The following is a 17,285-nucleotide window of genomic DNA, read 5'->3' as shown; positions in this document are numbered from 1 at the left end:
GGATTAATTGCGATGAAATATTTCAATTAATGTACAGCAGCTCGCTATAATAAATATTGCATCGTAATTGAAGACACTTACCACAGAACAGCTCTTTGGGCCACGTTTTGGGGAGCACTCCCAGGTCCTGCAGCGGCACCACCACGCCCTCCACGTTCCCAAACATGGTGGACAGGCCCAGGCAGAAGAGCATGATGAAGAAGAGCACGGCCCAGATGGGCGAGACGGGCATCTTGATGATGGCCTCGGTGAAGACGATGAAGGCCAAGCCCGTGCCCTCCACGCCCTGCGGGAGGACAGTGGTCAGCAACAGGCGGCACGCGGTCCGTCCCTGACCCTGCGCGCTCGCAGCCGCCCCCTACCTGGCTGAGGAAGAACTGCATGTCGCACTTTTGTATGGGCAGATCTTGGAAGACTTCTGGATTTGTTTGGTTGAGATAGCCCAGCATGTGGTCATAGTTGCTCCCCGTGATGTTGTCCTCAGGCAGGTTGAAGGCGTTTATCAGCGTCAATATGTTGCTGCAAAACACAACTCCCTTTTAAACTCCAATACAGTTCAAATACATTCAATAAAAACTATTAGTAAATTGAAATTAAATAAACAATAACAGATAATAATAATAAAAACCCACCTTTTTAGCACAGTTTTATCTAATTTCTCTGCTTTCTTGTTTTTAAATGCACTGCTCACCTATCTGTTTTATCCGGTGCTGTCATGGTTTTATTTCTATTTTATACCATACCAACTTTATTTATAAAGCCCTTAAAAAACAACCACAGTTGAAGAACAAAGGGCTGTACACCACAAAGAAAGAGGCGAAGCACAGACTAAAACATAACATTTAAAACAGAAGTAAAATACACATTGAAAAAGCAAATACAAATTATCCTAAGAACAATTTGTTAGATAAAAAGCAGTTAAAAAGTTAAAAACTGTTTGAAAAAAATTCTATGCTTCTATGTTTTATCTAGTGTTTATCTAGTGTTTCTCATGTTTTTATTTCCATTTACATTTTCTATTATATATTCTAATTTTGTATTTTTATTTTTTACCTTTTTTTTTTATACTCGTTGAGATTTTAACAAATGTAAAGTGCGTTACAAATGTAATTCATTATTATTATTATTGTTTTTATTAGAATAAAATCAATATAAATAAATAAATACAAATATATAATATAATGATTATGTATATATATATTTATATATACTAGGGTTGTATGGTATACCGGTACTAGTATAGTATCGCGGTCCTAATGAATCAAAAAACGGTACTATACTGTTTGAAAAGGACCGGTTCGCGATATATATATATATTTTTTAACGGGGAAGACGGCGCGTCGTCACGTCGTGACATTGCTGGTTTTACGTGCAGAGGAGCATGTTCGTCAGTGCACGCACACAGAGTACTTACAAGCAGACACAGTGTGTAGACAGAAAAGGGAGAATGGACGCATTTTGGTGTAAAAAGTAAAGATAAAGGTGAAGTTATAACACTGAAACACCCTCAGGAAGAGGTGCTTTAAGACATGGCTAGCTAGCTAGCAGCTAACGTCCATCCGCAGTGTTTTAGCTACTTCTAAATCACTAATCCTGGTCTCCATGGCGACAAAGTGAGTTTCTTCCAAGTACCATTATCACTGGAGGACGAGGAATAGCTAAACATGCTTCACTACACACCGTAGGAGGATACAATAGCTCACCGGCGTCACAATGTAAACAAACGCCATGGGTGGATCTACACCTGACATCCACTGTAATGATACCAAGTACAATAGCATATCTAGTCGATACTAGTACGATTACTTCTATATATTTTCAAATTAATATTATGTTTATAAAGTCAGTAAATATGTCCCTGGACACATGAGGACTTTGAATATGACCAATGTATGATCCTGTAACTACTTGGTATCGGATCGATACCTAAATGTGTGGTATCATCCAAAACTAGTGTCAAGTATCAAAGAAGAGAAGAATAAGTGATTATTACATTTGAACAGAAGTGTAGATAGAACATGTTAAAACAGAAAATAAGCAGATATTAACAGTAAATGAACAAGTGGATTAATAATCCATTTTTACAGTTTGTCCCTCATAATGTGTACAAAATAATAGGTGTATAAATGACACAATATGTTACTGCATACGTCAGCAGACTAATTAGGAGTCTTTGTTTGTTTACTTACTACTAAAAGACAAGTTGTCTATTTTATTTAGGGACTAAATGACAATAATAAACACATGTTTCATGTACCTTAACATTTTTTATTCAAATAAAGACAATAATGCCTTTTTTTGGGGTCCCCTTTGTTTAGAAAAGTATCGAACTACATTTTGGTATCGAGACAACCCTAATACATACAAATACATACAATAAAGTACAATATACATACAAATATATATACAATAAATCAAATATCAAAATGAAACCAAAACTAAAAAACTCACCCTGCGAGGCAATCGTCGTACTTTTCCGTGGCCCTGAAGCCGATGATGGAGTAGATGACGGTGGCGGAGAAGACGGACGTGCACCCGTTGATGATGGAGATGAGAACGGCGTCCTGCTCGCAGTTATTGCTGCGACAAGCCAACAAAACGTCTCAAACTAGCGCTCCAAAGATTGTTTATGCTGCACACTCACTGGATGGAGTTGTAGCTGGAGAAGGAGATGAGGCCTCCGAAGGCCAAAGAGAAGGAGTAGAAGACCTGAGCGCCCGCATCCAACCAGGTCGCGGGGTTCATTAGCTCCGCCACCTTTGGATCAGAGCACAAAATATGATCTCATGTCCTTCAAATGTCTTTATTACGTGCACGCGTGCAGTCTTTGGAGCGACAAGGTCAAATAAAAGTGGCCCAGGTATCATAAATTAGACGTATCTGTGTATTATTAGCTTTATAACCAACACACACAGATAATAGCAACAGTCAAATTGTATGCTTTGCATTATTAAGCAACATCAGAGTCACTTTTATACGACTGAATAAGTAGGGGTGTACCAGTTCGATATTGATATCGGATATCCGTATCAGATGATATCGACCTGCGCGTGAAACATCTTATACAAGAAGTCATGCAGCTGGACAGCCAGTTAGCATCAAATACGCACACAAATTCTATTATTTTAGTCAAGTTATATTAAAAAAAAAAAAGGTAAACATACCGGGCTATAGGCTACTAGCAGCTACACAACACCTAAACACACAACAGCACACAAGCTAGACATGCGCAATAGTCATAGAACAATATTGCAACAAAAAAAAAATGTATTGGAATTTTTGAAAAATATATATTTTTTAAATGTTAATATCATTACAAAATAAATCAACATACTGGGCTATAGGCTACTAGCAGCTACACAACACCTAAGCACACAATAGCACACAAGCTAGACATACGCAATAGTCATAGAACAATATTGCAAAAAAAAAAAAATGTATTGGAATTTTTGAAAAATATATATTTTTTAAATGTTAATATCATTAAAAAATAAATCAACATACTGGGCTATAGGCTACTAGCAGCTACACAACACCTAAGCACACAACAGCACACAAGCTAGACATGCGCAATAGTCATAGAACAATATTGCAACAAAAAAAAAATGTATTGGAATTTTTGAAAAATATATATTTTTTAAATGTTAATATCATTAAAAAATCAATCAAAACACAAAAGAAAAAACAAATATACAAAACGAACACTATTGCAGTTTAAAACAGCACATTGGTGAGTATAAACAAATAATTGTAGTTGCGTATTACACGTACAAAGTCTCCAAGGCCGGAAATGTATTAGAAAGTATTCAGTAACAAACGTGTCCGCATCATTCAACTCACTGCGTCATGAGCTGAGCGCCATGAACTATTGTGACCACTAGGTGTCACCAAAAAACAAATTACCACTCTACTTCAACCCTAAATGTTATGATTGGTGCTGATATCGTGTTGGATTATTATCGGTACCAGCCAATACTCAAGGCTCAAATATTGGTATTGTATCGGAAGTGAAAAGGTTGTATCGGGACTAATCGACTGTATTTATATTATTCAATAATGCTGTATAATAGACTGTATTTATATTATTCACATGTGAATAATGCTGTATAATAGACTGTATTTTTTTATTCACAAGTGAATAATGCTGTTTAATAGACTGTATTTATATTATTCACATGTAAAACATACCTAAGTGTTTATTGTTTATTGTGAGCGAACTGTGGTGCTGAATTTCCCAATAAAGTACTTTATATTCTATTGTATTCTAATCATAGGTGAAAACTTCAGGGTAGCAGTACCCGCCAGATACAGCAGAGGGTGCTATTTTTCTTTCCACCTTTTATTTCTATTCATATTTGTCTAATAATTCTTGCTGTGACTGTGTGTCTGGCATATGTCAATGTTTGGCGGGCAGTTATGAATGATCTTTATGAATTCTGCCGAGCAAAAAGTAAAAAAACAAAAACAAAACACTATTCCAGGAAATGTTTTATCTGGCTGTTACAGTTGTGAGGTTTTATTTATAATAATTCACCTACTGGTGAAAGATTAAAAAAAATAATGTAATAAATGTAGACTTCATGAAATAGCTCCAAAGCCATGAAATATATAAATTTGTCATAACATATACAAAATCTAAAATAATTTAAAAACATTCAACTGAGTAAAAATATCATTAAATACATTTTAATTCCTGAAATATCTAAATGTGTCATGAAATAAATAAATAAGAGTTAGTTTTTTTTAAATATCATTAATTAATGTAAATGTTAACAGATTAATTAAATAATATTGTATAAATATTATTTGTTGGCTGAATATTTATAAATTTTGGGACAAAATCATACTAAATGAAAATTTTAAATAAATATGAATTGTATATAAAATATGAAGATTAAGTGTGTTTGAAATAGTTAATTAAATTTTTTATAAAATATTTATCTTTTTAATTGACACTATATATATATATATATATATATATATATATATATATATATATATATATATATATATATATATATATATATATATATATATATATATATATATATATATATATATATATATATATATACGTATATATATATATATACAGCATATATATATATATATATATATATATATATATATATATATATATATATATATATACAGCATATATATATATATATATATATATATATATATATATATATACGTATATATATATATACAGCATATATATAGATATATATATATATATATATATATATATACAGCATATATATATATATATATATATATATATATATATATATATATATATATATATATATATATATATATATATATATATATATATATATATATATATATATGACATACACACATATACATACATATATATCATTTTAATACGTTGAATAGCTTTGAAAAAAATTATACTATTTTTGCTATAATTACAATTTTAAGTTATTGTATTTTTTAAAGTTTATTTTATAAACACTGAAGAAGAACGTGGTATTTTAACAAGACTTAGCTCGTGCTTGGCTTGTAACCCTGCCCAAAATAACAACATAAAATTATTAAATGAATAAAAATATCATTAAATAATTTTACATTTCATGAAATATCTCAAAGGTTCATACAATATCTAAAAGTGTCCAGAAATTAATAATTAAGAGTTAGTTTTTTTCTATATCACTAATTAATGTAAAATTATAAAAATATATAATTTAGCATACTATTTTTTAAATTAATTAACAGAAAATGAAATAAACTATATTGTTTAGCATTTTAATCAAATAATATTATTTAAATGTTGTATTAATTAACAGAAAATTAAATATATTATTTTGCATTTTAAACAAATAATATATTAGTCGACTGTATATTTATTTATTTATTGGCACTACGTATCAATCAATCAATGTTTACTTATATACTTATATCTTTTTTTATTTTTAATTAATTAACAGAAAATGAAATACACTCTATTGTTTAGCATTCTAATCAAATAATATTATTTACATTTTTTATTAATTAACAGAAAATGAAATACATTATTTAGCATTTTAATCAAATAATATATTAGTCGTCTGCATATTTATTTATTTATTTATTGGCACTACGTATCAATCAATCAATGTTTACTTATATACTTATATTTTTTTTATTTTTAATTAATTAACAGAAAATGAAATACACTCTATTGTTTAGCATTCTAATCAAATAATATTATTTACATTTTTTATTAATTGACAGAAAATGAAATACATTATTTAGCATTTTAATCAAATATTATATTAGTCGACTGCATATTTATTTATTTATTTATTGGCACTACGTATCAATCAATCAATGTTTACTTATATACTTATATATTTTTTTATTTTTAATTAATTAACAGAAAATGAAATACACTCTATTGTTTAGCATTCTAATCAAAAAATATTATTTACATTTTTTATTAATTAACAGAAAATGAAATACATTATTTAGCATTTTAATCAAATAATATATTAGTCGTCTGCATATTTATTTATTTATTTATTGGCACTACGTATCAATCAATCAATGTTTACTTATATACTTATATTTTTTTTATTTTTAATTAATTAACAGAAAATGAAATACACTCTATTGTTTAGCATTCTAATCAAATAATATTATTTACATTTTTTATTAATTGACAGAAAATGAAATACATTATTTAGCATTTTAATCAAATATTATATTAGTCGACTGCATATTTATTTATTTATTTATTGGCACTACGTATCAATCAATCAATGTTTACTTATATACTTATATCTTTTTTTATTTTTAATTAATTAACAGAAAATGAAATACACTCTATTGTTTAGCATTCTAATCAAATAATATTATTTAAATGTTTTATTAATTAACAGAAAATGAAATACATTATTTAGCATTTTAATCAAATAATATATTAGTCGACTGCATATTTATTTATTTATTTATTGGCACTACGTATCAATCAATCAATGTTTACTTATATACTTATATCTTTTTTTATTTTTAATTAATTAACAGAAAATGAAATACACTCTATTGTTTAGCATTCTAATCAAATAATATTATTTAAATTTTGTATTAATTAACAGAAAATGAAATACATTATTTAGCATTTTAATCAAATAATATATTAGTCGACTGCATATTTATTTATTTATTTATTTATTGGCACTACGTATCAATCAATCAATGTTTACTTATATACTTATATCTTTTTTTATTTTTAATTAATTAACAGAAAATGAAATACACTCTATTGTTTAGCATTCTAATCAAATAATATTATTTACATTTTTTATTAATTAACAGAAAATGAAATACATTATTTAGCATTTTAATCAAATAATATATTAGTCGACTGCATATTTATTTATTTATTTATTGGCACTACGTATCAATCAATCAATGTTTACTTATATACTTATATCTTTTTTTATTTTTAATTAATTAACAGAAAATGAAATACACTCTATTGTTTAGCATTCTAATCAAATAATATTATTTACATTTTTTATTAATCAACAGAAAATGAAATACATTATTTAGCATTTTAATCAAATAATATATTAGTCGACTGCATATTTATTTATTTATTTATTGGCACTACGTATCAATCAATCAATGTTTACTTATATACTTATATCTTTTTTTATTTTTAATTAATTAACAGAAAATGAAATACACTCTATTGTTTAGCATTCTAATCAAATAATATTATTTAAATTTTTTATTAATTAACAGAAAATGAAATACATTATTTAGCATTTTAATCAAATAATATATTAGTCGACTGCATATTTATTTATTTATTTATTGGCACTACGTATCAATCAATCAATGTTTACTTATATACTTATATCTTTTTTTATTTTTAATTAATTAACAGAAAATGAAATACACTCTATTGTTTAGCATTCTAATCAAATAATATTATTTACATTTTTTATTAATTAACAGAAAATGAAACACATTATTTAGCATTTTAATCAAATAATATATTAGTCGACTGCATATTTATTTATTTATTTATTGGCACTACGTATCAATCAATCAATGTTTACTTGTATAGCCCTAAATCACGAGTGTCTCAAAGGGCTGCACAAGCCACAACGACATCCTCGGCTCAGATCCCACATCAGGGCAAGGAAAAACTCAACCCAATGGGATGACAATGAGAAACCTTGGAGGGGACCGCAGATGTGGGGACCCCCCCTGGGCGACCGGTGCAATGTATATTAATAATAGTTTGAACTAGTTAATAAAACATTGAATGTAATATTTACTATTTTAATAAAAAACATTTTTTATGAAATGTGTTTAATATTTATAAAAATGTTGGTACAAAAATATTCAGTAATTTTTTTCAAATTATGACATTTGAAAATGTATTATTTTTTAGTTTAATGTATTCATTATTTTACAAGCAAGGAAGGAGAATGAGGAATTTGAATAAGACCAGGCAAGTATGACATGGGGATGTAGTTTCATGTAGCAAAATAAAACAAAAAAAAACACAAATATTTACATTTACGACCACAAGTACTTACATCTGGCGTGAAAAGGAACTTGATTCCTTCCAGGGAGCCTTTGAGAGTCAGCCCTCGGATGAGGAAGATGGTCAGGACCACGTACGGCAGAGTGGATGTGACGTACACGGCCTGCATGACAAAACATCAATCATCCAGTGTTTGGTGCACCAGGTTCTTATGCCGTGGTTCGGATCTCAGACCTTGCCCGAGGTCTCGATCCCGCGGATGCAGCAGACGTAGAGCACGGTCCAGGCGGACACCAAGGAGAGCACCATCCACCACTGCAGACCTCCGCTGTCGCCTATGTTCGTCGACGTGTTGAGGGTCTCTCGGTACCAGAAGTAGTCCACCGTGCTGCTGCGAGCACATTCGTCCACGGGACCTGCACCGCACAAACATCCTTGGTCTCGGTGCCAAATCCTCACTACAATCCTCGAGCAGGAATTCAAAACAAACGTGCAATTTTTGACATTCCCGTGTTGACTTTGCTGCGGTTTATGAGTCACTCATGTGAAGGACGAGGCCAAAGTGTTTATGGCGGATTATCAAGAGCTTGAGGCCACGCACACCTTCATCCCGTTGGTGTGTTTTGGGGAGAAACTAAGAAGAACTTTACTCATATCTGATAATAATAACGGTTGCCTTGTGTTGAGAACAAAGCTCGCTGACATTCCTGCATTTAAACACACAAACATGACATTGAATTAGTAATACTAATACTAGTAATACTAATAAATCTTATTCGGTACTATACCGCCTCTAAAAAGTACCCCCTTCTTTTTTTAATGGGTATGGAAGCGCGTCGTCACATTGCTGTTTTTACGGGCAGAGGAGCATATTCGGCAGGGCACACACACGGACTACTTACAAGCAGACACAGTGTGGAGACAGAAAAGGGAGAATGGACGCAGTTTGGTGTAAAAAGTAAAGATAAAGGTGAAGTTATAACACTGAAACACCCCCAGGAAGAGGTGCTTTAAGACAAGGCTATGCATCCATCCGCAGTGTTTTAGCTACTTCTAAATCACTTATCCTGGCCTCCATGGCAACAAAGTGAGTTTCTTACAAGTATCGTTATCACTGCAGGATGAGGAATAGCTAAACATGCTTCACTACACACCGTAGGAGGATACAATAGCTCACCGGCGTCACAATGTAAACAAATGCGATGGGTGGATCTACAGCTGACATCCACTGTAATGATACCAAGTACAATAGCGTATCTAGTCGATACGATTAGATCTATATTTTGTATTGTCACAAAATCTTTTTTCCTTTTTTGAAAATTCATATTATGTTTATAAAGTCAGTAAATATGTCCCTGGACACATGAGGACTTTGAATATGACCAATGTATGATCCTGTAACTACTTGGTATCGGATCGATACCTAAATGTGTGGTATCATCCAAAACTCATGTAAAGTGTCAAAGAAGAGAAGAATAAGTGATTATTACATTTGAACAGAAGTGTAGATAGAACACGTTAAAACAGAAAGTAAGCAGATATTAACAGTAAATTAACAAGTAGATTAATAATATTTTTTTACAGTTTGTCCCTCATAATGTTGACAAAATAATAGGTAGATAAATGACACAAAATGTTACTGCATACGTCAGCAGACTAATTAGGAGTCTTTGTTTGTTTACTTACTACTAAAAGACAAGTTGTCTATTTTATTTAGGGACTAAATTACAATAATAAACATATGTTTCATGTACCCTTACATTTTTTTGTTAAAATTAAGACAAAAATGACATTTTGTGTGGTCCCCTTATTTAGAAAAGTGCCAAAAAGTCGAAATACATTTATTTATTCATGTCTACCTTTTATGTTTTTACACATTATTTTAAGGAGGAAAAAAATGAAAATAAGGTGTAATAATATGACGTTTATTTATATTTTTAATGCAGTGTTTTTCAACCACTGCTAGTGTGCCGTGAGATACAGTCCGTTGTTGAGTGTCTGTGCTGTCTAGAGCTCGGCAAAGTAACCGTGTAATACTCTTCCATATCAGTAGGTGGCAGCAGGTAGCTAATTGCTTTGTCGTGATCACATTATGCAGACTACAGCGGGAAGCAGTGTGCCGGTAATAAGGTATCTTATGCTTAAACCAAAAAAAAAAAAAAAAAAAAAGGTGAGTGCCCCTAAGAAAAGGCATTGAAGCTTAGGGAAGGCTATGCAGAACCAAACTAAAACTGAACTGGCTGCAAAGTAAACAAAAACAGAATGCTGGACGACAGCAAAGACTTACTGTGGAGCAGAGACGGCGTCCACAAAGTACATCTGAACATGACATGACAATCAACAATGTCCCCACAAAGAAGGATAAAAACAACTGAAATAGTCTTGATTGCTAAAAACAAAACAGGTGCGGGGAATAGCGGTCAAGGAAGACATGAAACTGCTACAGGAAAATACCAACAAAACAGGAAAAGCCACCAAAAGACAAGAACTAAAACTCTACACACAGGAAAACACCAAAAAAACTCAAAATAAGTCATGACAGGTGGTGACAGTACATTGAGACAAGAGCTATATTGATGCATGCTTGGTCATGGTTTGAATTCATATCCAACAATTGCCTAAACAACTTTTTATTGTCAAATTTTTTATGTTTTCTGCGGGTGGTGTGCCTCCGCATTTTTTCAATGACAAAAATGTGCCTTGGCTCAAAAAAGGTTGAAAAACACTGATTTAATGAGCTATTATCCACGTTCCATGGCAAACAAACAAACACAATTAAAACAAATAAATAAAAAAAGTCGGCATATCCTTAAATCCTTAAATATTTTTTAAAACGCGCTTTGAGTAGGCAATCTACTCTTTAGATTTTTTTTTACATTACAAATTATATATTTTTTTATTCATTTGTTTTTTTCAATAAAATAGAAAATGAAAAAGAATGAACCAAAAACAAAGAATACATTTTAAAAAATCTGCAACATATAATTTTGTACTTTTTTGTGTATTTCTTTTAAGAAAATTGAAAAAAATTAAACAAATCTGCAATGTGGTGAAGCCGCAATATTTGCTGCACACACTTGCTATATCTTTACATTTTTATCAAAACACACTTGATTAGATGTTACTAAAAAAATCCACTTTTTGTAATATTTTTTCTCAGCAAATTATGATTTTTTTACTCTTTTGTTTTATTTTCCCCTTTTAAGAACATTTAAAATAGAAAAAAAATTCAAATCAAATTTGGAAAATAAAAACAAAATCTGCAATGTGGTGAAGCCACAATATACACAAATACATGTGTATCCTATTGTATTTATTACTGGAAAAAAATCGACATTTGGAGATTTTTTTATTTATTTTTTGCTGTACAAATGATAATTTATTACTCTTTTGTTTTGAAAGAACAAAATGTCAAGAAATTTAGAAAATCAAATCTGCAAAGTGGTGAAGCCGCAATATTTGCTGTACACGCTTGCCATACATCCTAAATATTTGTTGAAATATGCTTGAAAAAACACTAAATATAAATGTATATATATATATATATATATATATATATATATATATATATATATATATATATATATATATATATATATATATATATATATATATATATATATATATATATATATATATATATATATATATATATATATATATATATATATATATATATATATATATATTTGTTTAAACATGCTTGATTAAACATTACTAACAAAACAATCCAGTTTTGGCGATTTTATTTTTGCTCTACCATTTATAATTTTGAAAATTAAAAAGAATTATAAACAAATTTAAAAAAAAAAAGTAATGTGCTGAAGCCGCAAACTTTGCTGCACACTTTTACCAAATATTCTAAAATATTTCTTAAAACATGCTTAATTAGGTGTTCGTTTGAAAAAAATAATCTACTTTTTGAGATTTTTTTGCTCTATAAATGATAATATTTTTGTTGTTTTTTCTTTTAAAACAGAATGCAGCAGCCACTGCACGTTTTGTATCATAACAGTCCCTATTTGTTGAAATATGCTTAATTAGACTTTACTGACAAAACAATCCAGTTTATTTTTGCTCTACCATTTACAATTTTTAAAATTAAAAATAATTATAATCAAATAAACAAAACAAAAAATCAGCAATGCGCTGAAGCCGCAAAATTTGCTGCACATTCTTGCCAAATGTCCAAAAATATTTCTTAAAACACGCTTAAATAGGTGTCAGTTAAAAAAAATACAAAATAAAAATAAAAATCGACTTTTTGAGATTTTTTTGCTTTACAAATTACAATATTTTACTCTTATGTTGTTTTTTCTTTTAAAACTGAACACAGCAGCCCTTACACACTTTAGCGCAGGGGTCACCAACGCGGTGCCCGCGGGCACCAGGTAGCCCGTAAGGACCAGATGAGTAGCCCGCTGGCCTGTTCTAAAAATAGCTCAAATAGCAGCACTTACCAGTGAGCTGCCTCTATTTTTTAAATTGTATTTATTTACTAGCAAGCTGGTCTCGCTTTGCCTGACATTTTTAATTCTAAGAGAGACAAAACTCAAATAGAATTTGAAAATCCAAGAAAATATTTTAAAGAATTGGTCTTCACTTGTTTAAATAAGTTCATTAATTTTTTTACTTTGCTTCTTATAACTTTCAGAAAGACAATTTTAGAGAAAAAATACAACCTTAAAAATGATTTTAGGATTTTTAAACACATGTGGGCTCTGTACCGAGGATGTCGTTGTGGCTTGTACAGCCCTTTGAGACACTTGTGATTTAGGGCTATATAAATAAACATTGATTGATTGATTGATTGATATACCTTTTTACCTTTTGAATTCCTTCCTCTTCTTTCCTGACAATTTAAATCAATGTTCAAGTAAATTTATTTTTTTTATTGTAAAGAATACTAAATACATTTTAATTTAATTCTTCATTTTAGCTTCTGTTTTTTCGACGAAGAATATTTGTGAAATATTTCTTCAAACTTATTATGATTAAAATTAAAAAAAATTATTCTGGCAAATCTAGAAAATCTGTAGAATCAAATTTAAATCTTATTTCAAAGTCTTTTGAATTTCTTTTAAAATTTTTGTTCTGGAAAATCTAGAAGAAATAATGATTTGTCTTTGTTAGAAATATAACTTGGTCCAATTTGTTATATATTCTAACAAAGTGTGGATTGGATTTTAACCTATTTAAAACATGTCATCAAAATTCTAAAATCAATCTTAATCAGGAAAAATTACTAATGATGTTCCATAAATTCTTTTTTTAATTTTTTCAAAAAGATTCGAATTAGCTAGTTTTTCTCTTCTTTTTTTCGGTAGAATTTTGAATTTTAAAGAGTCGAAATTGAAGATAAACTATGTTTCAAAATTTAATTGTAATTTGTTTCGTGTTTTCTCCTCTTTTAAACCGTTCAATTAAGTGTAAATATCATTAATTATTAATAATAACATAGAGTTAAAGGTAAATTTGGCTATTTCTGGCAATTTATTTAAGTGTGTATCAAACTGGTAGCCCTTCGCATTAATCACTACCCAAGAAGTAGCTCTTGGTTTCAAAAAGGTTGGTGACCCCTGCTTTAGCGTATCATAACAGTCCCCTAGTGGTTGTGAGTGGTACATGCATAACATGAAGATCTCATCAAGCTGTGGGGGGGGGTACAAATGAACACACCTGTGCTGTTTGCGTTGAGGGGACACTGGCTCCACGGCAGAGGATCCTGGAAGGAGTTGAAGAGATACCACATGATCCACGCCATGATGGTGTTGTAGTACATCCCCACCAGGAAGGAGACCAGCAAGGCTGAAATACCTGCGGCCGAACGACACAGGTGAGCGCCTGAAAAAAAAAAACCCCGCAGTGCTTTCTGGAACCTACCGACCCCCGCCAGGTAAGGGTTGATTGTCCTCCACACGCCCACGTTGCCCTTCCTCAGGCGCTGACCGATGGCAAACTCCAGGTGCAGCAGTGGGATCCCCTCCAGAACCAGCAGGATCAGGAAGGGGATCATGAAGGCACCTGGAAGAACGTTCCATGAAGACACCCGTATGGAGTCCGACCTTAAACCAAGTCCTACCTCCTCCGTGGCTCTGGCACAGGTAAGGGAACCTCCACACGTTGCCCAGCCCCACGCAGAAGCCCACACAGGTGAGCAGGTACTGCGCCTTGTTGTCCCATTTGGGTCTGTCTCCGGCCTCCTCCTTATCCAGCTTCTCCAGCTCCATGAGACTGGGGATCCGGTCCTCCAGCCCCGGGTTTGGTAGTTTCAGCTTCATGGTGGCTGTAAATCTCCCGGTGTGTGTGTGTGCTGGCGCTCAGGAAGACTCAGGTACTTAGTGGGACCCACACCGCAGTTATCAGTAGCTCATTGTCCAATATGGCGTGTCAGCAGAAAAGCAGCAGCGGGAAAAAGGTGTGGCCTTCTTGAAGACTTGACACTGGTTAATGCATCACATGGGGCGGGGGGTGTGCATCACAAACACGTTGCACCGGCAAGATAAATATGACGTGCATCACTTTATGAGGCGAAGGGTCAACTTGATGTTGCAAAAGGAATAAAGTAGGACGAATTAGCAGGTTTAGAAACGATATCATTCATTTACCTTTGGGAATGGTAAAAGTAATGGTTATAGCTAAAGTAATGGTATTGGTAAAGGTACAGGTAATATGAAGGTACAAGTAATGGTATTGATAAGGGTAAGGGTGAAGGTAAACGTAATGGTAATAGCAAAACTAATGGTAAAGGTACACGTATTAATAAAGGTAAGGGTGAAGGTGAGGGTAATGGTAAAGGTACATGTAATTGTAATGGTAAAGCTAATGGTAAAGGTAGAAGTAATGGTAATAGAAAAAGTAATGGTATAGGTGAAGGTGATGGTAAAGGTATTTTTAATGGTAAAGATAAAGGAAACGTTACAGGTAATGGTAATAATAATAACAGTAATATAATATAATGTTAAATGTAAAAGTATAGCTAATGGTAATGGTAAATGTACAGGTAATGGTATTGATAAGGGTAAGGGTGAAGGTAAAAGTAATGGTAATAGCAAAAGTAATGGTAAAGGTACAAGTAGCAATAAAGGTATGGGTAAGGGTGAAGGTGATGGTAATGGTACAGGTAATTGTAATGGTAATGGTAAAGGTAGAAGTAATGGTAATAGAAAAAGTAATGGTACAGGTGAAGGTGATGGTAAAGGTATTTATAATGGTAAAGATAAGGGAAACGTGACAGGTAATGGTAATAATAATAACAACAGTAATAAAATATAATGGTAAAGGTACAAGTGCAGATAAAGGTTAATAGTAATGGTAAAGTTAAAAGTACAGATAATGGTAATGGTAAATATGAAGGTACAGGTAATGGTATTGATAAGGGTAAGGGTGAAGGTAAAAGTAATGGTAATAGCAAAAGGTAATGGTAAAGGTACAAGTAGCAATAAAGGTACGGGTAAGGGTGAAGGTGATGGTAAGAGCAAAAGTAATGGTAATGGTAAAGATACAGGTAATTGTAATGGTAATGGTAAAGGTAGAAGTAATGGTAATAGAAAAAGTAATGGTACAGGTGAAGGTGATGGTAAAGGTATTTATAATGGTAAAGATAAAGGAAAAGTGACAGGCAATGTTAATAATAATAACAGTAATATAATATAATGGTAAAGGTACAAGTGCAGATAAAGGTTAACAGTCGTGGTAGAGGTAAAAGTACAGGTAATGGTAGTGGTAAATATAATTTAAAAGGTGAAGTTAATGGTAACAGGAACGTAATGGTAAAGCTGAAGATAAATGTAAATATAATGGTGATGGTAGATGTAATGGTAATATAAAAAGTAATGGTAAAGGTAAAGTTACAGGTAATGGTAAAGGTAATTATAATGGTAAATATAAAGGTACAAGTACAGAATAAGGTAAAAGTACAAGTAATGGTATATATAATGGTAAATGTGAAGTTAATGGTAACAATAATGGTAATGGTAAAGGTGAAGATAAATGTAAATAAAGTTAAAGTTAAAGTCCAAACGATAGTCACACACACCCCAGGTGTGGTGAAATGATCCTCTGCTTTTGACCCATCCCCTTCTTCACCCCCTGGGAAGTGAGGGGAGCAGTGAGGCAAAGGTGAAGGTAAATGTAAATATAAAGGTAAAGGTGAAGGTAAATGTAAACAAAAGGCAAAGGTGAAAGTAAATGTAAATATAATGGTAAAGGTGAAGGTAAATGTAAATTTAAAAGTAAAGGTGAAGGTAAATGTAAATATAATGGTAAATGTGAAGGTAAATGTAAATATAAAGGTAAAGGTGAAGGTAAATGTAAATATAAAGGTAAAGGTGAAGGTGAAGGTAAATGTAAATATAAAGGTAAAGGTAAGAGTAATTGTAGTGTTTACATGATTTGGAACATGAGAAAGTTCCATTGAAGAACATGACATTTTGACAAATAAGCATATTTTATCTCCCGACAGAAGAACACATTGAACCAGCCTATCAAATCTAATCTAATCTAATCTCCCCACAACACACCTTTGCTAGTCCTTGGAGACTTCACTGTTGCCTCATGTTATCGTCTCATTTGAACTTTTCACCGTTAAAAGGTGTTTTCACTCTTCTGAAGCCATTTTCCCTGCCATGTTCCTTGGTGTGCACACACGTTGTCAGCTTGCATATCTAATCAGTGTTTGTCTAGCATGCAATTATTCACCAGAAGTCACTAAGACACTTCCAGAAAAGAATCATGCTTTCTCTGTGTTCACACTATTACTATATGTATTCTA

General features: G+C 31.6%; 1 protein-coding gene across 4 annotated transcripts in view; it reads right to left on the bottom strand.

The window, feature by feature from the left end:
* LOC133636289 (sodium-dependent neutral amino acid transporter B(0)AT1-like) overlaps positions 1-14,793 on the bottom strand; it is a 30,812-nt gene extending 16,019 nt beyond the window's left edge. For all 4 annotated transcript variants that reach the window (XR_009822210.1, XR_009822209.1, XM_062030151.1 and 1 more), the window contains exons 1-9: positions 14,595-14,793; positions 14,396-14,536; positions 14,192-14,329; positions 8,747-8,928; positions 8,565-8,675; positions 2,645-2,757; positions 2,452-2,580; positions 363-519; positions 82-286 (exon numbers count right to left, since the gene is read on the bottom strand). Coding sequence is in view for 2 of the 4 variants with exons in the window: in XM_062030151.1 (XP_061886135.1) it covers positions 82-286; positions 363-519; positions 2,452-2,580; positions 2,645-2,757; positions 8,565-8,675; positions 8,747-8,928; positions 14,192-14,329; positions 14,396-14,536; positions 14,595-14,793 (1,375 nt within the window). In the remaining 2 variants the exon portion in view is untranslated. The remainder of the gene's footprint in view (positions 1-81; positions 287-362; positions 520-2,451; positions 2,581-2,644; positions 2,758-8,564; positions 8,676-8,746; positions 8,929-14,191; positions 14,330-14,395; positions 14,537-14,594) is intronic.
* Between the last annotated feature and the right edge of the window lie 2,492 nt (positions 14,794-17,285).

The sequence above is a fragment of the Entelurus aequoreus genome, linkage group LG20 (genome assembly GCF_033978785.1).
Source record: "Entelurus aequoreus isolate RoL-2023_Sb linkage group LG20, RoL_Eaeq_v1.1, whole genome shotgun sequence".
Lineage (NCBI taxonomy): Eukaryota > Metazoa > Chordata > Actinopteri > Syngnathiformes > Syngnathidae > Entelurus > Entelurus aequoreus.
The sequence above is the reverse complement of the archived record's forward strand: the minus strand, read 5'-3'. Positions and strand labels throughout refer to the sequence as shown.